The 27,783-nt window shown below is 52.8% G+C and overlaps 1 protein-coding gene across 6 annotated transcripts in view; it reads left to right on the top strand.

The window, feature by feature from the left end:
- Positions 1–26,512, top strand: part of CEP250 (centrosomal protein 250) — a 52,687-nt gene extending 26,175 nt beyond the window's left edge. For 5 of the 6 annotated variants that reach the window (XM_084775625.1, XM_084775624.1, XM_084775626.1 and 2 more), the window contains 15 exons: positions 1,652–1,819; positions 2,199–2,333; positions 3,907–4,029; positions 5,878–6,011; positions 7,869–8,007; positions 8,888–9,230; positions 10,303–10,424; positions 13,335–13,455; positions 14,659–14,780; positions 16,123–18,684; positions 21,445–21,558; positions 21,710–21,838; positions 22,991–23,092; positions 23,934–23,993; positions 25,806–26,512. In XM_084775625.1, coding sequence (XP_084631751.1) covers positions 1,652–1,819; positions 2,199–2,333; positions 3,907–4,029; positions 5,878–6,011; positions 7,869–8,007; positions 8,888–9,230; positions 10,303–10,424; positions 13,335–13,455; positions 14,659–14,780; positions 16,123–18,684; positions 21,445–21,558; positions 21,710–21,838; positions 22,991–23,092; positions 23,934–23,993; positions 25,806–26,069 — 4,638 coding nt within the window. In that variant the 3' untranslated portion in view covers positions 26,070–26,512. The remainder of the gene's footprint in view (positions 1–1,651; positions 1,820–2,198; positions 2,334–3,906; positions 4,030–5,877; positions 6,012–7,868; positions 8,008–8,887; positions 9,231–10,302; positions 10,425–13,334; positions 13,456–14,658; positions 14,781–16,122; positions 18,685–21,444; positions 21,559–21,709; positions 21,839–22,990; positions 23,093–23,933; positions 23,994–25,805) is intronic. The other variant, XM_084775627.1, reaches the window with a different exon arrangement.
- Positions 26,513–27,783: the final 1,271 nt, after the last annotated feature.

The following is a 27,783-nucleotide window of genomic DNA, read 5'->3' as shown; positions in this document are numbered from 1 at the left end:
GCCCTAGCTGTACTGGACCTCACTCTGTGGACCAGGCTGGCCTCGCATAGTGGTGTGGACAGCCCTAGCTGTACTGGACCTCACTCTGTGGACCAGGCTGGCCTCGCATAGTGGTGTGGACAGCTCTAGCTGTACTGGACCTCACTCTGTGGACCAGGCTGGCCTCAACACTTGTAAGCTGAGGCAGGTGGATCTCTGAGTTCAGTGCCAACCTGCTCTATGTAGTGAGTTTCAGTTTTACATAGTGAGACCCTCTCTAAAAATTTATCTAAATTTTTAAAAAAGTTATAAGAGAGCAGTCCACCCTTTAATCATCAGGGAGATCATAAAGCCAGACAGTCAGAGGCAGGGTTATCTGAGTGTGTGGAAAGGAAGAGAGAGAAGACGTCATCCTGATAGGTGTGACCGTGACAGTCACTCTTTCCAGGAAAACGAGGCTATAGCTCAGCACACAGCTGCTTTGTAATCTTTTGCTTTGGGGGTGTCCTTAGATATTAAGCCTGGTTCCTGGCGGAGGATGCCTGTGAGCACTACTCAACACGTGTTTTCAAACATGCACTGTCATCTAGGCACATAATTCTAAAAATGGGCAAACTCTTGGCTGCCATCTCGGCCACAGACTCACTGTAAACATAATCAGGGGCTAGAGAGATCAGCGGTTAAGAGAGTCTGCTCTTCAGAGGACCTGAGTTGGATCCTGGAACCCACCTCAGGTAGTCACAGTTGCCTGTCAAGCCTCCCTCTGGCCTCTGTGCACATATATACATATGTGGCACACGTACACACTTAAATAAAAATAAATATTTTAAAACAAGATAACCAATAATCAAAAGCCATATGTGCTACTCAGAATGCCTATAATCCAACAACCCAAGAGGCAAACACTGCTCTTGCAGAGGACCCGTGTGCGGCTCCCCACACCCATGCTGGTAGTCCATGCGCATCGGCAGCTCCAGCTCCACGGGGTCCTTCCTGCTTTCCTGAACTCCACCAGTTCCTGCAGGATCAAGTCAGCTGAAATTCCAACTAAGGGGTTGTTAGCACTTGACAGCTTTGGAAAGTCGGTTCTCCCCTTCCAGTGTGGTTCTGGGATGGGACTCGGGTCGTCCGGCTGCGGCAGCGGCTGCTTCTACCCTCTGAGCCGTCTTGCTGGCCCAGAATGTGGCACTTTGAATAGCAAAACACTGTGCTCATAGTAGCCAGCAGGGACGGACTATTGCTTCCCGCTTTGCCATTACACAATTAGCTCTCTGGTGGCCATACATTCATATGGAGCAAACAGCTTAATTTTGTTTTAGATTTGTTTGTTTGTTTTGCTTTTTGTTTTTTCAGAGCAGGTTTCTCTGTCCCGCAAGTCACTCTGTAGACCAGGCTGGCCTCAAACTCAGATCCACCTACTGCTGCCTCCCAAGTGCTGGGATTAAAGGTATATGCCACCATGCCCAGTTAATACATTTGTTTTCTAAATAAATCTCATTTAGCTCTTAAATTTTAGTGAGACAGATAAGGCAGGGATTGAGAAACGTCCCTTGAGCTCAGAGCAGTGCCCTAGTCACAGTGAGGCAGTGGAGAGATTCACATCGCAGCCAAGCTCTCCTGCACCTCTGCTCACTCACTGGCTCTAACACCGTGGTTTCCTTTGCATGCTCAGGAGAAAGAGCGGGCCTTGCTTCAGCAGGAGCTAGATAAGACCCAGGGGACCCTCGAGAGGGAGAGAACGGAGCTGGAAATGAAGCTGAGAGAGCAACAGACAGAAACCGAAGCTCTCCGCGCACGGAGGGAGGAGGAACGAGCCCAGGCTGACAGCGCCCTGTACCAAGTAAGCGGCCTGCAGCAGTAGGTCCTCGTGGTCTTTGCCTCCCCCGGTCTCCTACCACTAACTTTTCCATTCCTAAGAGCGGGGCTCAAGAGGGGCTTCCTGAAGAGAGTGTATACTGCTCATATGCAGTTAGCTGCAGCAGGCAGTATGTCATACTTCCTGAGGGAGGGCCAACATTGACCACATCCTGTCAGCTTGCGAACCAGCGGCAGTCTTTGCACTTCCTGGTTCTAAGTTAATGGTCCTAGACTCTCCTTTGCCCTCAGCCGGTCATCCTATTTGTTGAATGTACTCAGAGCAGGTGTGATGTGCTATGGCCTCCCAGGTCAGCGTGGTAATTGAGAGCCTTGATGCTCTTGCTCCCCCTGCCCTTCCACAGATGCAGCTGGAGACAGAGAAGGAGAGAGTGTCCCTCCTGGAGACGCTGCTGCAGACCCAGAAGGAACTGGCAGATGCTAGTCAACAGCTGGAGAGGCTGAGGCAGGACATGAAGATTCAGAAGTTGAAGGAGCAGGTATGGAGGGCCGCCCAGGCTCTGGTTCTTCTGTTCCCACCTCCGCAGTGCAGGGAGTACAGCTGTGGGCATAACACCAAGTTCTTTGTGTTGTTAGGGACCGAACTCAGGCCTTCATGAATGCTAGAAGGAGGCAGTTTTGTTTTGTTTTGTTTTTAAATTACATGTACTTATCCCGTGAGTATGTGTACATGCATGCGCACATGCCGTAACATGCATATGGAATTCAACCTTTGGGAGCTGGTTCTTTGTTTCTGCCATATAGGACCCTGGAATTGACCTCAGGTCATCACCCTTGCAGCCAGCACCGTAACCCAGGGAAGATAGTGTTTGAAGGACACGTTAGGCCCAGCATTCACTGTCACGGGGCTCTGTAACAGACAGAAGGAGGCCTAGGGAATTGAAGACAAATGGAGTGCTTGGCTAGTGTGAGAGCCTCGGGGGTAGGAACAGCAGAGAGGGGAAAGGAGGAAGGGGGCCTCCTTAGCCGCACTGGGAGCTTGGGCTTTGTTTTGAGGGCAGTGGAAAACTGGTGAGTGGGGTTTTTTTTCTTTTTTCTCTTCTCCTTCTTCTTCTCCTCCTTCTCCTCCTCTTTTTTTTAGACAGGGTCTCTCTGTGTAACCTTGGCTGTCCTAGACTCACTTTGTAGACCAGGCTGGCCTCAAACTCACAGAGATCCTCCTGTCTTGGCCTCCCTGAGTGCTGGGGTTACAGCTGTACTCCACCACTGCCTGGCTGGTGAGTGGTATTTTAAGAGCAGGGGAGACACATGATTTTTTTTTTAAAGATGTATTTATTTGTATGTTATGTGTATGAGTGCTTTGCCTGCCTCTGTATGTGTGTATATATGTATATATATACCATGTTTGTGCCTGGTACCTCCAGAGGCCAGAAGAGGATGTCAGATCCCCTGGCACTGAAGTTACAGACAGTTGTGAGCTGCCATGTGGGTGCTGGGAACTGAACCTGGGTATTCTGCAAGAGCAAAGAGCAGCAAGTACTCTTAACTGCCAACCAGCATGATTTTATATATTTCTGTATACATATTTTTTATTATTGTTATTATCATTTTGTGGTTCTAGGGATCAAACCTGAAGCCCCATATATGTTAGGCAATTGTTCAGCTACTAAATTACAATGCCAGACTAGAATATCTTTTTTTTTTCCAAAGCAGGGTCTCTCTATTATGTAGCTCCCACCTGCTCCTGCCACCCTAGTGCTGGGATTCAAGGCATGTGCCACCATAGCTGGCCGAGTGGAATCATGTGCATGCGTGTGTGCAGTCAGGTGGGAGTAGGAGATGCTCAGGAGGCTGTTAGCTGTCTGGGGACAGTTCCTAACTCTTGGGCTTGTCCAAAAAGGTTGGCTGAAGCCACGCTGTCATGTGGAAGGAGGGACAGTAGGGTCTGAGAACGAGGGGAGGGGAGGAGGGGGGGGGAGACAGCATGCACTGCTAGTTCTGCCTCAGCTTTGCCCACTCAATAGAAACAAACAAATGGTGCATGCAACACGGGCTTCCGGAGCTCGCCCCTGTGGCGGCTTCCTGCGCTCACTGATTCTCCTTCTCCTGCAGGAGACCACAGGCATGCTGCAGACACAGCTGCGGGGCGCGCAGCAGGAGCTGAGTGAGGCGGCCCAGCAGCACAGGGACCACCTTGCTGCCTTCCAGAAGGACAAGATAGGCCTGCAGAAGCAGGTCTGTCTTCTCTACCTGCCCCACAGCCCCTGCAGGACAGCCGGTCCTTCTGACTCCCTGCCGCAGACAAGGCGAGCCTGGGGCCTGCTCCTTGAACGCAGGGGGACAGGGCTAGGCCACAGAAATAAGTGCAGAGTTGAGGGGTGTTCCGATCTGAGCGTGTGCCTCTCAGAGTTCTGGGACTGTAGTGTTAGCACTCCTTTCTCCCAGATTCTACCAATAGCTAATTGAAAATATTGGGAAGACATTGTACTGTAAGTGTACAGACTTTTTCTTGTTTTCTAAATAATATATATCAATCGTAACATTGCATTAGGTACTGTTTACATTGTATTAGGCCTGGTAAGTAACACAGAGATGTTTTAAATGTATAGGAGAATGTGACTAGGTTATATTCAAGTACTACATAGTTTAATCTCAGCACTAAAGAGGTTGAGTTTGAAGTCAGTCTGAGCTACATAGTGAGATTCTGTCTCAAACACAAGAGCAGGCTGGGAAGATGGCTCGGGTGACAAAGTGTCTGCCACATATGTGTAAGGGTCTAGTTCAGATCCCCAGCCCCCACGGGCAAAGCTGGGTGTGCTGGCATGTGCTGACAGCACTAGGGCTGAAGAGACAGCCAGGAGGGTCTCCGGAGCTCACTGGTCAGCTGCTCTGGCTGAAAGTAAACACCAGGCTTAGGGAGAGGGAGACCCTGCCTCAGAAGGGGGCGAAGATACCAGCCGCATCTCCTCCTCCTCCTGGTCCTATAGCAGAGGATGTTCTGAGGATTTGTTTGGTTGGTTGGTTGGTTTTTGTTCTGTTTTGTTTTTTATGAAGACAGGGTTTCTCTGTGTAGCCTTGGCTGTCCTGGACTCACTTAGTAGACCAGCCTGGCCTCGAACTCACTTAGTAGACCAGGCTGGCCTCGAACTCACAGGGATCCACCTGCCTCTGCCTCTCAGAGTGCTAGGATTACAGGCATGTGCCACTATGCCTGGTTCTGAGTTTTCATTTAAAAAGAAAAAAGTGTGTGTGTGGTCACTAAGGTCTTGCCCATCACGTAGCCTTTTGGGATAGTTGTATTCAACCAAGATTTTTATTTATTTATTTTTCATTTGTGTCTGAATTTATGTTGTATTTGTAAAGCTATGAAGGCAAACAGGCTAAAGTGTTTGGGAGATGGGAATGATTAAGAATGGGGTTGTGGGCTGGAGAGATGGCTCTGTGGTTAAGAGCACTTACAGTTCTCCCAGAGGACCCGGGTTCAATTCCCAGCACCCACATGGCAGCTCACAACTGTCTGTAACTCCAACTGACACCTTCACACGGACACACATGCAGACAAAACTCCAATGCACATAAAATTAAAAAAATAATTAAAAAAAAATGGGGTGTGCAGCCAGGTGTGGTGCCGCACGCCTTTAATCCCAGCATTTAGGAGGCAGAGGTAGGTGGATTTCTGAGTTCGAGGCCAACCCAGTCTACAGAATGAGTTCCAGGATAGTCAGGGCTACACAGAGAAATTGTGTCCCAAAAAAAAAGAAAAAAAAATGAGGAGGCGAAAAAGCTGCAGCTGTGTGTGTGTGTGATAGTTCAGAACCAACTCTTACATATTGCCTACTGACCTCCACACATATGGCATGGCATGTGGTCAAGTGTGTACGCACTCAAATAAATGAATAAACAAGAAAATGTGAAAAAGAAAACAAAGCAGTGTAGGGATGTAAGGACTAGTGAAACCTCTAGAACTGTGGAGACAGCCACTGACCAGTACTGCTTACAGGAGCCTAGAGCCCCAGGTTAGGAGATCTTCCCCCTTGGCCCCCTGGGCTTTGCCGCCGCAGCCTCACGCTCTTCACCCTGCAGGTGGAGGACTTGAAGTCTCAGCTGGAAACCCGGGATGACTCCCAGAGGCTGGTGAAACTAGAGCTTCAAGAGAGGGTGAAAGAGGCTCAAGAACGCAGCCGGGTTCAGAAGGAGCTGGAGAAGGAGAAAGCCAGGTAGGCTGGACGCTGGCGGGTGCCTCCTGCCTTCTCCACAGCCGTCACTGTGCACTGACCGTGCTGTGCGAGCCTCGCTCTGGGGTACACAGCTGCAGCACACACAGCCCTGCTTCACATCTCACGCTTGTTCATTTATAGATATTTAGAGAAGACAATTCATACACCATTGCCTTATGACAATGTCGGTCCCACCGCAATAGAATTTATGTACTGTAGCGAAATTTTTAATCAAACTTTTTTTTTTTAGTTTTTCAAGACAGGGTTTCTTTGTGTAACAGCTCTAACTGTCCTGGAACTCAGTTTGTAGACCAGGCTGGCCTCGAACTCACAGAGATCCGCCTGCTTCTCTCTGCTTCCCAAGTGCTGGGATTAAAGGCGTGTCCCACCACCACCTGGCTTAATCAAACAATTTTTAAGGCAAATTGTTACACATGGCATGGAGGAAAGAAGCACGGTGATATTGGAGAGAGAGGGACCTGCTATAGAAAGGGGTGGGAAAGTCTTTCCCAGGAAGTTGCATTTAAACTGCGTGTGATGGAGAATATATTTAATGCCAGCACTCAGGAGGCAGAAGCAGGCGGATCGCTGATGCCAGCTAAATCTACAAAGTGAGTCCAGGACAGCCAGGGCTACACAGAGAACCCCTGTCTTGAAAAACCATAAATAAGCCAGGCGGTGGTGGCACACGCCTTTAATCCCAGCACTCGGGAGACAGAGGCAGGCAGATCACTGTGAGTTCAAGGCCAGCCTGTTCTACAAAGCGAGTCTAGGACAGCCAAGGCTACACGGAGAAACCCCGTCTTGAAAAACCAAAAAAAGAAAAAGAAAAAAAAAAAAGAAAGAAAGAAAGAAAGAAAAGAAAAACCATAAGTAAATAAATAAAGATTAAAAGAAATAAACTGAGTGCTAGGGTTGGTGAGATGGTTCAGCTGCCAAGCCTGCTGACCTGAGTTCCATCTCCAAGAGCCACAGGATGGAGTGAGAGAATCTACTCCTGAGGGTTGTCTTTTGACCTCTCCATGCCCCCTCCACACACAGTAGACACTTGAACTGAATACTGAAAGAGGAAATGGAGCCACCCATGTGGAGGAAGCCCTGAGGCAGAGGGAAGATGCCCAGAGTGTGGTATAGCTATTGTTTGCTAAAGTCCATAGCAAGGGGCTCGTAGGTTACATTTAGCAGAAAACTGCAGGGATCCAAGTAAGGAAATGAACACAATGCAATCTCTGCAAGTTAGAAGGCACAGCCATGGTCTGAAGCACCAGAAGTGTCACAAGCCCATTCAGAGTGGGGAGCAGCAGACACTCAGCGCCCCAGGAGTCTGAGAAGGGATGGATCTCTCAGAGAGTGACATCTGAGTCCTAAAGAAGGTCAAGAAGACCCAGTTCCATGTAGTGGTAAATTGGATGTGGGCAGGATGAAGGGGGCACTGAAATGGTCACAGCTTCCATACTGTGACACTCTAGATGAAGGGGCCTTGCCCAGAGCCAGGGCACAGAGTGAAAGATAGCTGGGCGGGGGCTGGAGAGATGGCTCAGCCGTTAAAGGCTAGCCTCACAACCGTAGCCATAAGATGATTGGGTGGGAAATTGGAGGCACAGAGGCATGAGAAGTTTGAAATAGGTGCATCTATATGTATGAAATTTATCAGAAAAGAATAAATCCGAGCTGAAATGAGTTCTCATGTATAAAATTTCTAGGAGCCCTTGGTAGGTGTTGAATAAATAGTGGTTTTTACTGTGACCCTGTAATCACCATTACTGTTTCTATTTTAATACAATGCCATGATTCATCAGCTGAAGCTTGCTGTCTCACTCCCTGAGAGAGTGACCCACCTCTCTAACCTGTTTTCAGCCTGGCTCTGTCACTGGTGGAAAAGGAAGAAAAACTCCTTGTTTTACAAGAAGCTGACTCCGTTCGACAGCAGGAGCTGAGCTCCTTGCGCCAGGACATACAGGAGGCCCAGGAAGGGCAGAAAGAGCTCAGTGTACAGGTACCCCCCTATGCCTGGGCCCCACTTTCTGGTAAGACTGCTCTTAGAGGGGCTGGTGAACTGTTTTTGTCCTAAGAATAGGATAGGGCTGGGCACAGTGGGGCACGCCTGTAATCCCAGCACTCAGGGAAGCAGAAGCAGCCAGATCGCTGTGAGTTCGAGGCCAGCCTGGTCTACAAAGCAAGTCCAGGACAGGCAAGGCTACACAGAGAAACCCTGTCTCAAAACAAAACAAAACAGGAGAGGTTGGGACCTCAACATCCCTGGCAGTAGGTGAAATCCGGAGCTGGGCAGCCAGGGCCGTGGGACCCTGAGCCAGAGATGAGAATGTGTCCTGTGGGGATGCTGATGTCCTGAGCAGAGACAGAGTGTCCTTGTGGGCCTGACTCATGCAGGCACTTGCAGACTTGCTTTCTCTGCGTGGCAAAGCGCAGCAGGGGAACTTGGGGGTGTCAAGAAATAGCTGCAATCAGGTAAGCACCAGCAAGAGGACTTCCACACTCACTCGGCTCATACTGACGCCTGTGCCTGAGCCTGGAGGAGAGATGGAGGTGGGAGGGGGACAGAAGGCACCAGACACTGGCAGGGGCACGAGTCTGCTACAGTCTCCATGCAGTCTGACTAGGTCCGCGTCAGGGTTTCAGGGCAGAGTTCTAATCACAGCAGGGGCTGGCATAACCGTCTGCCTGGGAACCGGGGCCAGGGCCTGTTAGTGTACCCTGGGCCCATGGGCCAGGTGCTGGTCACCTCCAGTTGTCAGAACAACTCATGTCACCGCCCTTCCTACCTGCTGCAGAGCTGAGCCTGCCGGGCTTCTCCCCACCTGGGACCATTGAGGCAAGGGTGCCACTTGCTCAGGGAATCTGCCTCCTCCTGGCAGGTGGAGCTACTGAGGCAAGAGGTGAAGGAAAAGGAGGCTGACTTTGTGGCCCGGGAAGCACAGCTGCTGGAGGAGCTGGAGACCTCACGGATCACAGAGCAACAGCTGCGAGCTTCCCTGTGGACCCAGGAGGCCAAGGCCACCCAACTCCAGCTGCAGCTCCGAAGCACGGAGAGCCGCCTAGAGGTGCTGGCTGCAGAGCAGCAGCCGGAGAGCCAGGCCCAGGCCCAGCTGGCTAGCCTCTACGCTGTGCTGCAGCAGGCCCTGGGGTCTGCATGTGAGAGCCGACCTGAGCTGAGGGGTGGGGGCGACTCTGCTCCCACCCTGTGGGGCCCTGAGCCAGGTGAGGAGGCCAGAGGAGAGCTAAATCTTGTGGGCCACAGCTGGGGGAGAAGGGAAGGGGCTGGAGTTCCTCTTGTGAAATAGCGTCAAGGTTGAGGCCACAGGTGCTGCAGCTGACTGCAGGTGAGTTGGATTGCAGGTGTCCGTATGGTAGCAGGTAAGTCAACTTGACTTTTCTTGACTAAAAATGAAAGTGTTAAAAGTCCTATTTTAGATTTTTTTAAAATTACAAACATAAAGAGGTAGGCCAAATGTGGGGCGCTTGCCTGTAACCCCAGCACTTGGGCACTGTAGGAGTCTTAAGTCCCTCCTGCCCAAGCCACACATGAGTTGCCGGGCATGAAGACACCTGCTTGCGGTGGGAGTTTGCACAGGAGAGTGAAGAGTGCACAGTCATAGTACATAGTACAGACTGCATAGTGCATAGTGCATAGTGCATAGTACATAGTGCATAGTGCATAGTACATAGTGCATAGTGCATAGTACATAGTACATAGTGCATAGTACATAGTGCATAGTGCATAGTGCACAGTACAAGTACATAGTAAGTTCCAGGCCAGCCCAAGCTACATAAAACCTGTCTGTAAAAAATAAAAAAGATAACCCATTGGTGATGGCACATGCCTTTAATTCCAGCACTCAGGACACAGAGGCAGGCAGATCTCTGAGTTCAAGTACATCCTGCTCTACAGTGAGTTCCACCCAGCACACAGGAGGCAGAGGCAGGTGGATCGCTGTGAGTTCGAGGCCAGCCTGGTCTACAGAGTGAGTCTAGGACAGCCAAGGCTACATAGAGAAAAACCCTGTCTCGAAAAACCAACAAAACAAAACAAAACAAAAAAAGCAAGCCCATAAATAAATGAAATTAAAAATATTGAAAATTCTGCAGCTTGCACTTGAATGTCTAGTAGCCTACAGCCTACAGCTAGCATTATCTAATGGAAAGTGTGTGAATGAACCACAGAAGGGATTCCTTGGAGAGAGGGGAGCTAGTGGGAAAGCCAAGATGCTGGCTGGGAGGACGGCTGCTGCTTATTGCGGCAGCCAGGTGAGAATTTTCTTCTTCTCCTCAGATCAGAATGGAGCTAAGAGACTCTTCAAGAGGGGGCCCCTCCTGACTGCACTGTCCGCTGAGGCTGTAGCACTGGCTCTCCAGAAGCTTCAGCAAGATCTGTGGAGGGCTCAGCAGGCCCAGGTGTGTTGTCTGTGGAGGGCTCAGAGGCCCGGGTGTGTTGTCTGTGGAGGGCTCAGCGGGCCCAGGTGTGTTGTCTGTGGAGGGCTCAGCGGGCCCAGGTGTGTTGTCTGTGGAGGGCTCAGCGGGCCCAGGTGTGTTGTCTGTGGAGGGCTCAGCGGGCCCAGGTGTGTTCTCTGTGGAGGGCTCAGCTCAGCAGGCCCGGGTGTGTTGTCTGTGGAGGGCTCAGCAGGCCTAGGTGTGTTGTCTGTGGAGGGCTCAGCTCAGCAGGCCCGGGTGTGTTGTCTGTGGAGGGCTCAGCGGGCCCAGGTGTGTTCTCTGTGGAGGGCTCAGTGGGCCCAGGTGTGTTGTCTGTGGAGGGCTCAGCTCAGCAGGCCCGGGTGTGTTGTCTGTGGAGGGCTCAGTGGGCCCAGGTGTGTTGTCTGTGGAGGGCTCAGCTCAGCAGGCCCGGGTGTGTTCTCTGTGGAGGGCTCAGTGGGCCCAGGTGTGTTGTCTGTGGAGGGCTCAGCGGGCCCAGGTGTGCTGTCTGTGGAGGGCTCAGCGGGCCCAGGTGTGCTGTCTGTGGAGGGCTCAGTGGGCCCAGGTGTGTTGTCTGTGGAGGGCTCAGCTCAGCAGGCCCGGGTGTGTTGTCTGTGGAGGGCTCAGCTCAGCAGGCCCGGGTGTGTTGTCTGTGGAGGGCTCAGCGGGCCCAGGTGTGTTCTCTGTGGAGGGCTCAGTGGGCCCAGGTGTGTTGTCTGTGGAGGGCTCAGCTCAGCAGGCCCATGTGTGTTGTCTGTGGAGGGCTCAGTGGGCCCAGGTGTGTTGTCTGTGGAGGGCTCAGCTCAGCAGGCCCGGGTGTGTTCTCTGTGGAGGGCTCAGCGGGCCCAGGTGTGTTGTCTGTGGAGGGCTCAGCGGGCCCAGGTGTGCTGTCTGTGGAGGGCTCAGCGGGCCCAGGTGTGCTGTCTGTGGAGGGCTCAGCGGGCCCAGGTGTGCTGTCTGTGGAGGGCTCAGCGGGCCCAGGTGTGCTGTCTGTGGAGGGCTCAGCGGGCCCAGGTGTGCTGTCTGTGGAGGGCTCAGCGGGCCCAGGTGTGCTGTCTGTGGAGGGCTCAGCGGGCCCAGGTGTGCTGTCTGTGGAGGGCTCAGCGGGCCCAGGTGTGCTGTCTGTGGAGGGCTCAGCGGGCCCAGGTGTGTTGTCTGTGGAGGGCTCAGCGGGCCCAGGTGTGTTGTCTGTGGAGGGCTCAGCGGGCCCAGGTGTGTTCTCTGTGGAGGGCTCAGCGGGCCCAGGTGTGTTGTCTGTGGAGGGCTCAGCGGGCCCAGGTGTGTTCTCTGTGGAGGGCTCAGCAGGCCCGGGTGTGTTGTCTGTGGAGGGCTCAGTGGGCCCAGGTGTGTTGTCTGTGGAGGGCTCAGCTCAGCAGGCCCGGGTGTGTTGTCTGTGGAGGGCTCAGCGGGCCCAGGTGTGTTGTCTGTGGAGGGCTCAGTGGGCCCAGGTGTGTTGTCTGTGGAGGGCTCAGCGGGCCCAGGTGTGTTGTCTGTGGAGGGCTCAGCGGGCCCAGGTGTGTTCTCTGTGGAGGGCTCAGCGGGCCCAGGTGTGCTGTCTGTGGAGGGCTCAGCGGGCCCATGTGTTCTCTGCCCTCCTCCCTTCCCTTGCGTTATTCTGTGAAGCTGAAACAGACTTGTAGCATGGAGGAAGATGAGCCACTCGTCCTGAGCTGTGCCTGTCCTTCCCCTATACCACTTACTGTCCTGCAAGCACACCTGAAGCATTTGGATTTCCTGGGCCTTGTGCTCCCCTTCCTCTGCCACCCCCACCATCACACAGCACTCCACACCCCCATTGCTGTGAGCGGGAGTCTTGAAGGAGCCCTGGAACTGTAAACCCTTCAACACAACATGGAGGGGTTGTTTTCTTCACTTCCTCTCATCCAAGAATGTATTCTTAGTATCAAGTCCTCTGCGAAAAGTCAAGTTAGCTGGGAGGTGGGAGTGGAGGTGTCACTGTTTAAAAGAACATTCTAGAGGGAAGACCGAGCTAACTCCACCTCACCATACACCTGCCCGTCAGTACTGAGAGCTGCTGCCACACCAGCTGGTGATTCAGGAACATAAAGCCCCAAGCTGTCTGCAGGAAGCCCTTCCCCCACCGTGAAGCCCAAGCTGTATCTGTCAGCAGAGCTGACAGAAGTGACTGGTTCAGACGTAGCTAGAGCACTTGGACCTGGGGGTCAGGTCGGGGGGAGTGTCAGGGGGAAGAGGCTACTGCGTTCTAAACTGGAGGGCAGGCTTTGGGGAGGGAAGGCGTGGGCCCGGCAACAGGACACTGAACGGTTATTTCAAAAGCAATCACCCAGGTGTGGTGGCGCATGCCTGAGGTGAGGGCCTTCCCAGCATGCATCAAGTTCACCCTCCATTCAGGGAACTAAATGCAAAATAGTTTAGAGCAGAGGTCATCAACCTGTGGGCCTCCATGCCTTTGGGGGTCAAATGACCCTTTCACAGGGGCCATCTAAGACCATTGGAAAACATATTTACATTACAATTCATAACAGCAAAATTACAGTTATGGCCGGGGTGGTGGCGCACGCCTTTAATCCCGGCACTCGGGAGGCAGAGGCAGGTGCATCTCTGTGAGTTCGAGGCCAGCCTGGTCTACAAAGTGAGTCCAGGACAGCCAAGGCTACACAGAGAGACCCTGTCTCGAAAAACAAAACAAAACAAAATTACAGTTATGAAGTAACAACAAAATAATTGTAGGGTTGTGAAGGTCACCACAGCCTGAGGGGGAGGGCTTAGAAGGTGACAGCATTAGGGAGGTTAAGAACCACCAGGTTAGAGTAGGGTCATAACAGCAGGGACTGCAGGGGAAGGACAGTCTCTGAGCTCCTGTGGCATAACTTGGCACCAAGAGCAGGAGCTTACCCAGCCTTCCTGTCCCAGGATGACCTAAGGGACCAGGTCCAGCAGCTGGAGCAGTGCCTGAGCGACACAGAGGCCCAGAAGAGCCAGGTCCACTCGGAGCTGCAGGATCTGCAGAGACAGCTCTCACAGAGCCAGGAAGGTGAGACGGTCAGGTGGACGGACTGAATGGCGGGGAGAGCTGGTGGCAACTGGACCCAGAGACCAGCAAAGCCCCTTCGGGGAGGCCAGCAAAGCACCTGTAAGGGGCAGGGAGACCAGCAAAGCGCCTATAAGGGCAGGGGAGGTCAGCAAAGCACCTGTAAGGGGCGGGGCCTCTTGAGCTTTTTCCCTCTTTGCTTAGCTTTTGTGGGCCATCCTGGAGGCCGGAGTTAGAAGAAACCGCTTCTAATTCTTCAGGGAGGTTTTTCGAGACAGGATTTCTCTGTCAGTATAGCCTTGGCTGTCCTGGACTCTCTTTGTAGACCAGGCTAGCCTCAAACTCATGGATCTGCCTGCCTCTGCCTCCCGAATGCTGAGATTAAAATCGTGCGCCACCAGTTTTTTATTTTTTAGAAAGGCACTTATTTAGAGAGAGAGAGAGACAGAGGGGGTGGGGGAGAGAGCGCACATGTGTGCACATGCATACCAAGGCACACATGGAGGTCAGGGGCAATTTGTGGAAATCAGTTTTCTTCTACCACATAGGTTCCCTGGGGTCCAGCTATGGGAGCCAGAGCGTTTCCCCTCCGAGCCATCTCACCAGCCCAGGCAGGAGGCTTTTTCTCTAAAGCACAAAATCCTAGCAACCCCAGGCCAGAACTACCAGAACATAAATTGTCATTTATCCATGAGTTTTATCATTTGCCAGTATACCCTCAAATCTAGCCTTTGACGCCAGAAGGATTATAAGCTGGCTGTGAGAAAGGCCAGGAAGGAGAACGAGAAAGAGCATCCTGTCATGTACCTTTGCCAAGGGCTGGAGGGGCGGGAAGGAAAGGAGCCTCCAGACTACTGCGGAAGGAAAGAGTCCTTGGGTGGGTGGGTTGGAGCCCTTTTTAGGCATTTGAGGGTTCCCTGAGGTCCATACAAACAGCTGGCTCTGGGGAATTGTCAGACTTGAGGGCCTCTATCAAAACCTGGGGCTGTCAGCTAGCTGCCATCTGCAGAGGGGATCTGAGGAGCACTGGGTGATGAGGATGAGCAGGTGTTAGGATGATTAGCAGGCTGCGCTGTGCCAGGGCTGGAAGCAGACACAGGTGTGAGGCTGGATGCAGCTGCTGCAGGTGGGTGATGGCACAGGGCACTGACTGTACATCTCTCTGAACCTGATCCCTGTCTTCTGTCATCTCTGTTATTTTCAAAGAGAAATCCACGTGGGAAGGGAAACACAGCTCCCTGGAGTCTGAGCTAAAGGGTTTGCATGAGACTGTGGCATCCTTACAGAGTCGTCTGCGGCAGGCGGAGCTGCAAAAAATGGATGCTCAGGTAAACTGCTGTCTGGGAAGGGTGCCTTGGGAGTGCTGCTCCTGGTTCAGGCCCACCTCGTCCCGCGCCATACTTCCTTCAGCAAGTCCACAGCTCACCTCCCGCTTTGCCGTTATTGAGGTCATAGCGAATCTTCCTCTAATATTTTCTGAATTGATTAAGACTGTTGTTCCTTGATCTGCAAGATCCGGGTCTAAAATGTCTCTTTGCACCAGGCTGTCTCCCCTGGACACAGAGGAGCTTTGGGAGGTGGTAGGAACATGTTTTTTTTGTTTGTTTGATTTTTTTTTTTTTGAGATAGAGTTTCTGTGTAATAACCCTGGCTCTCCTAGAAGTCTCTTTGTAGACAAGGCTGACCTCCAACTGTAAGCCCAACAACTGTATTTTATTATGAACTTATTAAATGACTCTACCTCCCTCACAACCTGACTAACCCAAAAAATAAGAAAAGGAGATTAAAGAACACAATAATGAAACCTTAAGGATATTAATTCTGAGGAATGATTCTCCTGGTATAGTCAGCGGGACCTTAGCAAATTGCTGCCGGAACCTGGAGCAACAGGCACCTGAAGCCTCAGCTGGAGTCCAAAGCCTTGGAGCTTTCCCTGGAGCAGTTCTCTCTAGCAGTGTCTCTTGAAGTGCTGGGATGAACAGCCAAAACAACCCCAAGTCCTCTCTCTCAAGCCTCTTGTTTTGGGCTCATATATATCTCCTCTCAGAGTCTCTACTAGGATCCCCCACAAAGTGGTTCGACTTCTAAGGGGATAAACATCCTGCTCTCTCACTAGTCTGTTCCCCATCCCACACTTGGGGTCAACACAAACACATGTTTATCTCTCCTACATGGAACCCACAGAGATCTGCCTGCTTCTGTCTCCTGCATACTGGGGTTAAAGGCCTGTGTCACCACGCCCAGTGGGACACACTTTTATAGCGTCACCTTAAGTGGAATACATCACTTCTTTAGTCCTTGTTAAGGCCTGGTCACTGCTGGTGCCATAAAATAAGCCAATGTTGGAGTGACAGTATCAAGAAAATAACCCTGACCCTGCGATGGTGGTGCACGCACTCAGGAGGCAGAGGCAGGTGGAGCTGAGCTCGCAGCCAGCCTGGTCCACAGAGCAGGTTCCAGGACAGCCAGAGCTGCACCCTGTATTGGAAAACAAAATAAAAAGAGGGAGGAGGTCCCCTTCTGTCACAGACCTAGTGGAAGGGAGCAGGGTGAAGGGGGGGGGGGAACAATTGGGATATAATTGAATAAATTATTTATTAAAATTAAAAAAGAAAAAGATAAAAAGAAGGAAGTGATTTTGTCTGAAGGTACTTTGCCTCTTGTTTCTAGAATGATCGAGAGTTGCTTCAGGCATCCAAGGAGAAGCTGTCAGCCCAGATTGAACAATTACAAGCAAGTGTTGCTGAAGCTCGGGCTCAGGCTAGTGCAGCCGGCGTCCTGGAAGAAGATCTGCGCATGGCTCGCTCTGCGCTGAAACTGAAAAACGAGGCGATAGAGAGTGAGCGGGAGCGAGCCCAGGCTTTGCAGGAGCAGGGCGAGCTGAAGGTGGCCCAGGGGAAAGCTCTGCAGGAGAATCTGGCCGCGCTGGCCCACACCCTGGCTAACAGAGAGCGGGAGGTGGAGACGCTGCGGGCTGAGGTTCAGGAACTGGAGAAGCAGCGGGAAATGCAGAAGGCCGCCCTGGAGCTGCTCTCCCTGGACCTGAAGAAGCGGAGCCAGGAGGTAGACCTGCAGCAAGAACAGATTGAGGAGCTGGAGCAGTGCAGGGCCGTGTTGGAGCACCTGCCCATGGCCGTGCAGGAGCGCGAGCAGAGGCTGAGCGTGCTGCAGGACCAGATCAGGGAGCTGGAGAAGGACCGGGAGGCCCAGGGCAGTGTCTTGGAGCATCAGCTAATGGAGCTCGAGAAGAAGGCTCAAGTGATTGAGTCCCAGAGGGGACAGATTCAGGACCTGGAAAAGCAGCTGGTGACACTGGAGTGCCTGGCCCTGGAACTGGAGGAAAGCCGTCACAAGGTGGAGGGCCAGCAGCAGGTGATCGAGGAGCTGGAGGGCCAGAGGGAGCTGCAGAGGGTGGCGCTGACCCACCTCACGCTGGACTTGGAAGAAAGGAGCCAGGAGCTGCAGGCACAAAGCAGCCAGCTCCGTGAGCTGGAGGACCACAGCGCCCGGCTGGCCAGAGAGCTGCAGGAGAGGGGCCAGGAGGCCAGGGCCCAGCGCCAGCAGATGGAGGAGCTGCGGCAGCAGAAAGAGCAGCTGGCCCAGGACCTGGAGAGGAAAGGCCAGGAGCTGCTGCTGCAGCAGGAGCGGGTTCAGGTTCTGGAAGATCAGAGGACGCTGCAGACCAAGATCCTGGAGGAGGACCTGGAACAGATCAAGCATTCCTTGAGAGGACGCGCCCAGGAGCTGGCCTCGCCGCGGCAGCTGCTGTGCGAGCGGGCAGACGATGGGCAGAGCCCGAGAAAAGCGCAGCGCGGGAGCCTGGAGCACCTGAAGCTGATCTTGCGCGACAAAGAGAAGGAGGTAGAATGCCAGCAGGAGCGCATCCGGGAGCTTCAGGAGCACACGGGCCAGCTGGGACAGCAGCTCCAGGGCCTGCACAGGAAGGTGGGGGAGACCAGCCTGCTCCTGACCCAGCGAGAGCAGGAGACAGCGACCCTGCAGCAGCACCTCCAGGAGGCCAGAGCCCAAGGGGAGCTGAGGGAGCAGGCGCTTCGGGGTCAGCTGGAGGAGGCCCAGAGGGCGCTGGCACAGAGGGACCGAGAGCTGGAGGCCCTTCAGCAAGAGCAGCAGCAGGCCCGGGGCCAGGAGGAAAGCAGGCGGCAAAAGACGAGCGCTCTGCAGGCCGCCCTGGAGCAGGCCCAGGGGGCACTGGAGGAGCGCCAGGGGGAGCTGGAAGAGCACAGGGCACAGGGGCAAAGGCTCCGGGAAGAGCTGGCAGCCGAGGGGCGGCAGGTGCGGGCCCTAGAGGAGGTGTTGGCAGACCTAAGGGCTGAGTCCCGGGAGCACGAGAAGACCGTGCTGGCCCTGCAGCAGCGGTGCACCGAACAGGCACAGGAGCATGAGGCAGAAGCCAGGTCCCTGCAGGACAGCTGGCTGCAGGCCCAGGCCACACTCGCAGGACAGGAACAAGAGCTAGCAGCTCTACGAGCAGAAAGCCAGTATTCCCGCCAGCAGGCGGAGGCTCTTCAGGAGGCCCTGAGCAAAGCCCAGGCTGCGCTGCAGGAGAAAGAGCAGAGTCGGCTTGAGCAGGCTGAGTTGAGCTGCACTCTGGAGGCCAACACTACCGCCTTGCAGGCTACCCTGGACACCTGCCAGGCACGTGCCCGGCAGCTGGAGGAGGCCCTGAGGGTTCGAGAAGGTGAGATCCAGGCCCAGGCTCTTCAACACCAGGAGGCTGTGCAGCAGCTCCAGCAGGAACTTTCCCGAAAGGAAGAAGAGCTGAGGCAGCTGCTGGAGAAGGCCACAGCCCAGAGGAGTCCAGAAAACGGGAACCCGGAGCAGCACAGTCAGGAGCGAGAGAGAGGAGAGGACACGCGCGGCCTTCTTGAGAGCCTGAGGGAGCTACAACTGACGGTAGCCCAAAAGGAGGAAGAGATTCTGAGGCTGAGGGAGGCCCAGCAAAGGCAGACTCTGGAGGCCTTTTCCCCAAGCCGCAGAGCCTCCCTGGCAGAGAAGCCGTCTCCACAAGTGTCCCCAGCGCAGCAGGAGCTGGAGAGACTGCAGAATGCTCTGAGGCAGACAGAGGCCAGGGAGATCGAATGGAGGGAGAAGGCTCAGGACTTGGCACTGTCCCTGGCCCAGAGCAAGGCCAGCATCAGCAGTCTGCAGGAGGTCGCCATGTTCCTACAAGCGTCCGTCCTAGAGCGGGAATCAGAACAGCAAAGACTTCAGGTGAGTCACTCCATGGGGGAGGAGCGGTAGGGGACAGAGCTCATTAGCTGAGCTCAAGGCCTTGCCTGCTGTGCTACCTCAGAGACACCCTGCTTCCTGAGGGTAGGTGCCAAGTGGCTTCCTGGTAAAGGTGCTGTTTAAGCTTAGGTTGGAAGGGACTTACTTGGTAGGAAGGTAGCCAGGCTCAGTGCAGGTGGGGCTTTCTTGGGGAAAAGCAGAGGAAACACAAGGGACATCCGGAGGACCTGGGAAGGAGGCTCAAGTCACCTGGGGCATGGGGTGTTGGCAAGAGGACAGAGGGCAGGAGAAACCATGTCACTCAAGACTTATAAGGACAGGGTCACTAGTGGGAAGTGGATGGAAGATTTAGGGCAAGTTCAGAGAAACTTCTCAGGACATGTGGAACAACAGCCGACTTGGGAAGACCGAAACGGACTGACAGAAGTCCATGGAGAGGGGGAGACTGGGGAGGGGGTGGGGGGTGGCGGGGGTGTGTGGCAAGTGTGACTACAGAAAGGACAAAGGCAGCCCCAGGCTTTCTGCCCACCGAGATAAAGAAAAGCAGGCTTGAGGGCTATGTGGAGCAGGGCACCTGGGGACACCAGGGGACATTCCAGCAGGTGGCTCAGTGGAGGCCCTGAGGGTGGAGAATGGGATGTGCCCTTACGGCTCTGGCAGGAAGGATGTGGAGCTGGGAAGCCAGCCGGTTGATGATAAGCAAAGCTTCTTAACCTGTGGGTCGTGACCCCTCTGGGGGTTTGAATGACGCTTTCCCAGGGGTTGCCTAAGACCATCAGAAATACCAGATATTTACATTACGATTCATAACAGTAGCAAAATCACATCTGTGAAGTAGCAGCGGAAATAATTGTATGGCGGGGTCAGCACAACATGAGGAGCCGAAGTAAAGGGTGCAAGACTGTGGGATGGGCAGTGCGGAGAGCCGCGGAGCTTACACAGCGTTTCTTTCTCCAAGACAAACTCAATCCACTTTTCTTTCTTTCCAAGATTTATTTATTTATTGCTATGTACACCTGCAGGCCAGAAGAGGGCATCAGCTCTCATTATAGATGGTTGTGAGCCACCATGTGGTTGCTGAGAATTGAACTCAGGACCTCTGGAAGAGCAGACAGTGCTCTTAACTTCTGAACCATCTCTTGAGCCCCAGTTTGTTTGTTTGTTTGTTTGTTTGTTTTGGTGTGTGTGGGTTTTTTGTTGTTTGTTTGTTTGTTTTAAGTTTTTGGAGACGGGGTTTCTCTGTGGAGCCTTGGCTGTCCTGGGCTTACTTTGTAGACCAGGCTGGCCTCAAACTCACAACAATCCGCCTGCCTCTGCCTCCTGAGTGCTGGGATTAAAGGCTTCTTAATCCAGTTTTCCAAGGAAACTGATTCTGTATTTTGATCTGTTGAACCCCAAAGCAAAAACCCCATTCTCTGACCTCAGACACACAACTCCCAGGCCTCACCTTCTGGGGACTCACAAAGCTCTGCCCTCCTGGAAGGCCAGTGTATGGAGGAGACACAGACAGATCTTGAGTTGGCTCCCTGGATTTGAAATAGGCTCTGTAATTCCCTGGCTGGGTCACCCTGGCCGAGCCTTCCCTTTCCAAGTCTGCGGTTCTGGTGGGCGTGTAGAGAATGGAGGCTGTGTGTGGCAGGTGCTCTTTAACATGTGAGGGGGACCTGTGTGCTGTGGCACACGTGTGGGCACAGGCCGTCAGGCTCAGGGACAAGCATCTTCACCCACCAAGCCAACTTCCTGGCCTTGGAACGCATGGACCTGGGTGTGAGGATGCCTCCTGCCCTGCGGTTCCTGAGCGCTCTCTCAGCATAGTGAGGGTCAGAGGCACTTTCAGGCGCCTGTCCCCAAACACCACAGAAGCATCCTTTCCAGGCAGCTCTTCGTGGTACTAGGCCTTTTGTTGTGTGTGTTTGTTTGTTTGTTTGTTTGTTTGTTGAGACAGGGATTCTCTGGGTAGCCCTGGCTGTCCTGGACTTACTCTGTAGGCCAGGCCTGGCTGGGACGAAAGGCGTGCACCACCACTGCCTGGCTGTTGGTAATGTGTATGTGCGTGTCTGTGTGAGTGTGTGCCGTGTGTGTGCAGATGCTTTGGAGGCCAGAGAGGGTGTTGGATTCCCTGGAGCTGCAGCTAGAGGCAACTGTGCCATGCCGTGTGGGTGCTGGGAACCAAACTTAGGTCCTCTGGGAAAGCAGCAAGCTCTTTTTTTGGGGGGGGGGGTTTGGGGTTTTCAAGACAGGGTTTCTCTGTATAACCACTCTGGCTGTCTCAGAACTTGCTCTATAGTCCAGGCTGGCCTCAAACTCATGGAGATCCACCTGCCTCTGCCTCCTAAGTGCTGGGATTAAAAGTGTGTGCCACCACCACCTGCCTAGCAGCAAGCTCTTTTTACCACTTAGCACTTTACATATTCTGAACATTTTCACCTGCCAAGTTCCATTTTTCTCATTTTTTTCACTACCCTCAAAGAAAGAACTGATACTATGTTCACTGTATAGTTGAAAATGGCAGAGACCTCAACGTATCCAAAGGCGGACATCTGGATGGGGTGGGCTGTCTCAGACAGTCTGACTGGGCTTGAACACTTGCTTTTCCAACCACACGCACCACACACACACACATACACACACAGCTCTGTCTCCCTTCTTAAGCATGGCTTACTATGAAGAAGGCAGAGGGTGAGACAACGTTGGACATGAGTTTGGCATGGTGTGACTTTTGTCCCTTGCTCTGTACCCTAGGAGGAGTTGGTGCTCAGCAGACAGGCTCTGGAAGAGAAGCAGTCACACAACCCACACTCAACCAGCAGAGCAGACGAAGGACCCAAAGCTGATCAGGGCATACAGCCTGGAGAGGTGAGCTGGGCCTGGTGGCACAGGAGGAGCCCTGCCGGCGGCTTGTTCCCTCCTTTGGGAATGGTTTTCTGAATCCAAACTGCCGAATTGGTCCCTGTGCCCTCCGTGGCTGTGGGGCTGCCCACATGAGCGTCATGGGTCTCCCCTGCAGGCTGGAGTGGAGGAGAAAGAACACTGGGGACAAAGGCTTGAGCGTCTGCAGCAAGCAGTGGCACAGCTGGAAGTTGACCGGAGCAAACTGCAGCGCCACAATGTGCAGCTGCGGACCACCTTGGAGCAGGTCACTAACTCCTGTTGTAGTTGAAAATCCCAGATCGGTCTAGTTTACCAATAAAGACTCAGGAGCCAAACCCTGCTAGCTCAGAGAGGCCGAGAAATCACCCAGCTGACCCTCCTACTCCGCTCTCTTCCCAATGATGGAAAAGGCCCAAAAGGTTCACTAGCTCAGTTAACAGCCCAGGAAGAAAAGGCCAAAAAAACCCAAGGCCGAAGGCTTGCTAGCTCAAAGGCCAAAGAGCTGAGGAGCTAAAGAGCTAAAGACCCCTTCTGTTTCTACACGCTGTCATAAATAGCTCAACGTCCCTCCTGCTCTTTACTCCCTGTCAGCTGGTTTCTTGCTCTGCCTCTTGACCTAGGGTTAACTTTATTAGACAGGTTTTTACAGTTCACAATCTCAGGGATCATATTGGGATCAAATGTTGCCTGCAACAGTCACCCTATGGGGCCCAGTGGGCTTGCATCACTACTTTTGTTTGTTTGTTTATTTGTCTGTTTGTTTTTGTTTTTTGAGACAGGGTTTCTCTGTGTAGCCTTGGCTGTCCTAGACTCACTTTGTAGACCAGGCTGGCCTTGAACTCACAGTGACCCACCTGCCTCTGCCTCCTGAGTGCTGAGTGCATGCGCCACCACACCCGGCTTAAAGTACCTCTGCAGGTCCCACCAAGATGCATCTCCACTTCCTATGCATGTTTCTAAGACAGTTTTATTAGGGGGTTGGAGAGATGGCTCAGCAGTTAAGAGCACCGGTTGTTCTTCCAGAGGTCGCAAGTTCAATTCCCAGCAACCACATGGTGGCTCACAACCATCTATAATGACATCTGATGCCCTCTTCTGGCCTGCAGGTGTGCCTGCTGGCAGAGTACTAATATACATAAAATAATTAAATAAATCTTTAAACAGAAAAAAAGTTTTCTTAGATTACAGCCGTGCTTTGTCTGTGGCGCTTGCTTGCCCAACGAGGGAGCAGAGTAGATGTGACAGGGCTGGAACAGCCCACAGAGCTGGCCTCTGCTTCCAAGGCCTAACAGCTGGCCCTGCCTCCTCTGCGCCAGGAGCACTTCCTTGCATCTTCCCGTGCGCCCTCCCCAGCCCAGGACGCTTACTTCCCGTGCCTTCCAGCTCCCTGCGCTCACCCCCGCGTGTGTGTTGGCAGGTGGAACGAGAACGGAGGAAGCTGAAGAGGGACTCCATGCGTGCATCCCGGGCAGCGTCGCTGGAGACCAGAGAAGCTGTGACTTCATCCCCTGTACAGCAGGTTCACTTGGTTTTCTCCTTTCCTCTTTCTTCCTCGACTTGACTCAGTCCTCTGTAGTGCAGATCCCAGGCCACTCCTAGATTTAGAGACGGCCACTCTAGCTGATCTAGAGAACCCCTCCTTCCGAGGCAGTACTGATGATAGTGAGCCTGCATTCTTTTTTTTTTTTTCCCTTTTTTTCTCTTTTTTAAATATTTTTCAAAACAGGGTTTCTCTGTGTAGCCTTGGCTGTCCTAGACTTGCTTTATAGACTAGGCTGGGATTACAGGAGTGTGCCACTGTGCGAGGCTGTGGGCCTGCATTCTTAGGAGTTCAGGCCCACTGAGGCAAGCGCCTCACTCAGGCTCACCCTGATTCAGGCAGAATCGCTGGCAGCCAGGGCTTCTGTTCTGCTTCCCAGGTCTTGGCTCATGACCGGAGCTTCGCAGCTTTCTTGGTGCCCTTACTGCTGGGTGTCCAGAGTTGGGGTTCTTGACATCTCCCTGGTCCTGAACATCTCCAGCTTCACCCATTTCCCTCATGACTGTTTCCCAAGGCCGCCCCCAAAACAGATCCATCATGAACCGTTAGGTTAAATAAGAACGTTCCTCACAGAGGTTGCTGCCCTCTGTGCCTCTGTGGTGGGCCCTCCTGGGCCTCCCCCAGCCCTGAAACCATGCCCACGGAGCATCAGTCTGAGGTCAGGTACTTGTGGGCCTCCAGATGTTGCCTACACCCCCAGAAGTGGGATGAAGAGCACAGCACTGCCTGCTCAGCAGCTAGAACCCCTGGGATCCTAGCGAGCTACGGGATCCAGAGCAGGGCAGCCCAGTCTTACGGGATTCATGTTTGTTTTCTGTAGGATGGAAGAGGTCAGAGGGGTTCTTCGGACAGCATGCATGTGGTTGAGCTTCAGAGAGAGGTATGTTCTGGAAGGTTCCATCTTCTCTTCCCCTTTTCCCTCTCACTGTACTCAGGCAACGAGGTTCCATGTTCACTATGTGCTTGGCCCTGTGCATTTCCAGCCGGAGAGGGGCCGTAGCTCTGTCATTCCGAGAACGTTCATCTTCATAGGAGGCAAATGGCGCTCCCCATTCCTCCTCACAAAGGGCAAGAAGCAGAACAGAGCAGGAAGCACTGGCTGGCCTCTCCCGCTGCAGGAGGACTTTTTTTTTTTTTAAGATTTATTTAATTATTATTTATACATATTCTGCCCGCATGTGTGCCCGCACACCAGAAGAGGACACCAACTCTCACTGTAGATGGTTGTGAGCTACCACGTGGTTTCTGGGAATTGAACTCAGGACTTTTGGAAGGACAGACAGTGCTCTTAACCTCTGAACCATCTCCCCGGCCCCCAGGCAGGACTTTCAACAGCAGAGGCAGACGGACCCAGACACAACTCCAGCAAGCTGCCTCCTGTGTCTCAGCTAAAGGCCCCACCCTCTTTCTCCTCCTCCTCCTCCTCTTCCTCCTCCTCCTCCCCCCCTCCCTCCTTCCTCCCTTCCCCCTCCCCATCCTCCTCTGCCTAGGTGTGTTGAGAAGTGTCCAGTTTGATTTCTGAGCATCTTTCAGAAATCAGTAGTTACTACTGGCAGGGCTGGCTCTCGCACTTTGGCCGTTGCTTTTTATTTTGTTAAATTTATTTGAAGCAATCCTCACTCAGCCTGAGACAGAAAGGCCCTGGGATTTTCTTTTTCGTAGTGTCCCCCTAACATCTGCTCTCGACTGCTCTTTCCTCCCCTAGTTCTGGACAGCCCTGATACTGCAGCCACGTCACTGTCTGCTCATGTCTCAGTTCCCATTCAGAGATGGTTCTCAACCTCAGCTGGGCTTTAGAGCCACCCTGGGGAGGAGCTGTAGAAAAATAGTGATGCCTGGGCCTCACAGGGTTCTGGTTAAGTTGGAATGTCTCCTTCCAAAAGGTACAGTTAGGGACTTTTTTGTTTTTGTTTTTTGTTTTTTGTTTTTCAAGACAGGGTTTCTCTGTATAGCCTTGGCTGTCCTGGACTCACTTTGTAGACCAGGCTGGCCTTGAACTCACAGAGATGCACCTGCCTCTGCCTCCCAAGTGCTGGGACTTTTACCATGACTCGTGCTCTGTGTCTTGACAGGATTGTGGTTATGCACAGATGTATCTATTTATCAAAATCATATAAAATAAAATATATAATTATCTCCTGACAAAAGCAATGTAGAAGAGAAAAGGGCTTATTTTAGCTCATGGTTTCAGGACACAGTGCATCCTAGCAGTGAAGTCAAGGCTGCAGGAACTTAAAGCAGCTGTCACATCCAGTCTGCAGCCGAGGGAGAGTGCATGCATCCATGACTTCTGCTCGTTCACTACAGTCCACGGCCCACAGCCAAGAGACGGTGCCACCTGCATGCACTGGGTCTTCACAGTTTATGTAGACAACAGTCCCTCAGAGACATGGCCACAGGGAACTGATGTAGATGCGCTCTCTCCCTCTCTCTCTCTCTGAGAGTCTTCCCAAGCGATTCTGGACTGCTAAGTTGACCATTAAACCATCATAACTGTGAAGCCAGCATCGAGAATCACAGGATTTGGCGTCCATGGGGCCCTTCTCCCAGCCCTAGAGCCTGATTCGGAGATTCATAGATGTAGCAGAGTTGACCCCAGTGTGGAGCCACAGCCATGAGAGCACAGAGCAGAAGGGCTGGGACAGCTTCAGAGCCCTCAACTGCTATCCTTCTTGCCTTTCCTGTCCACCAGGTAGCCCTGCTGCGAGCCCAGCTGGCCTTGGAGCGAAAGCAGAGGCAGGACTACATCACGCGATCGGTGCAGACCAGCCGTGAGCTAGCAGGCCTGCACCACAGCCTGTCTCACTCCCTGCTCGCAGTGGCCCAGGCCCCCGAGGCCACTGTTCTGGAGGCTGAGACTCGAAAGCTGGATGAGTCCCTGAGTCAGAGTCTGACATCCACAGGGCCAGTCCTGCTGCGGCCTAGTCTGGACAGTACTCAAAATACCCCCAGGTAGCAGCCATAGCTAGGTGACACACCTCGGATGACTACAGAGGGGCTCACAGCCCCCAGCTACAGGTTTGCCAAAGGCAAGATTTAGCTGTTACCCAACCTGGGAGACCCAGGTCAACTGACAGTCCCAGAAGAAAACGGGACCCCGCTAGGCTGGAGATGGCCCCAGCTCACGTGGGAGTGAGGCAAATCACATTTGCTTGCTAACCCATGTTACCCAAGAAGTGCCTTGCTCTAAATTTGGGGCATCTGTTGTCTTTCCACCCCACGAAGCAACCACAGTCTACACTGTGCCTGAAGACTCACTTGGTACCAAGAGCATGTGTATAATCTGTCCTGGGCAGGAGCATCCTGGATGCATCAAGTATAGGGAGTGTCCACTGCCTACTTGTCTTCGGTGTCTCCCTCACCTTCCCCTTCAACAATAAATCCTATATCTTTGCATTAGTCCTCGGCTGCTGTCTCCACTCATGTAGATGGACAGAAGGAGAACATCATGGAATTAAGGAAGATTTTCTCCTGATTCTTGTAAGGCAGCACGAACATGCTGCAGAATATGCTGTCTAGCTGGGAAAGTGGTGGCACACCCCTTTAAACCCAGCACTGCAGAGTCAGGTGGACCTCTGTGAGTTCCAGGACAGCCAGGGCTACACAGCAAAACTCTGTCTCAAAACACCAAGGAAAAAAAGGAAAAATCCTAGGCTAGCCTGAAATGTGACTGGTAAGAACCATGTAGCAAGTCTAGTGAAATGGCTCAGCAGGTAAAGGCACTTGCTGCCAAGCCTGACAACCTGAGTTCTGTCCCCTGGTCCCACAAGATAGGAGAATTAAGTTGCCCTCCGACCTCCACACTTGTGTGATAGCACATACATGCATGTATGTACACTGTAAACAAAATAAAGCCAAGTAACACATTAGCAAGTTAGAGACCATCTGTATGAGCAGAAGCACCACAGAGCATGGGAGTCGCCCACTCATCCTTGAGGGATGGACGAGTTGTGAGTACTGCTAAGCACACTGGTGAGGAACTGGGCTATCTGTGGCAAAGGATGGGACCAAGGCTAGAGGCTGGATTATGGCAGCCTCCAGCTGTAACCCAGACAGTAAGCAGCCAGCAGCGTTCTTTACTGAAATCAAGCTCTTTGACCTTTGGCTAAAGTCAAAGTCTTGATTTGAGAACTCCATCTGGCTTTGTTCCCCATAACACATGGTTGTCTGCCTGAACATCCTCGTGTGTCCTCCCTGGGCACGACAACTGGAGGTGACTCTGGCCCATACGTGCAACATGTATCAAGCCAGTCAGCGTTCACTGGCCAAACCTGTCACAGAGAGGGCCTGGTAGGTGTAGACTAGAACTCACAGGCCTAAGACCACTGGTGGTGACTTCCTCAAAGACTAAAAACAGTAGTGCCCCTCTTTGTCTCCTCCCCCCTTTTTTTCTTTTCTTTTTTTCCTCCAGTGTTGGGGATAGAACCCAAGACACCAGGGATGCTAAGTAGGAGTTCTGCCACCAAGCCATGTCACCATCCCCGAAAGCCATGTTCTTGTTCACAGGGTTCTATACTTGATCTGAGCGTGCTGTGCATGTATTCGTGAACTTTGTTTTTTTGTTTTGTTTTGTTTTGTTTTTTGTGTTTTGTTTTGTTTTGTTTTTTGAGACAGGGTTTCTGTGTGTATCCTTGGCTGTCCTGGACTCGCTTTGTAGACCAGGCTGGCCT

The sequence above is a fragment of the Acomys minous genome (genome assembly GCF_964271855.1).
Source record: "Acomys minous genome assembly, chromosome: 3".
In the NCBI taxonomy this organism is placed as follows: domain Eukaryota; kingdom Metazoa; phylum Chordata; class Mammalia; order Rodentia; family Muridae; genus Acomys; species Acomys minous.
Note: the sequence above shows the minus strand (reverse complement) of the source record. Positions and strands in the feature narration are given on the sequence as shown.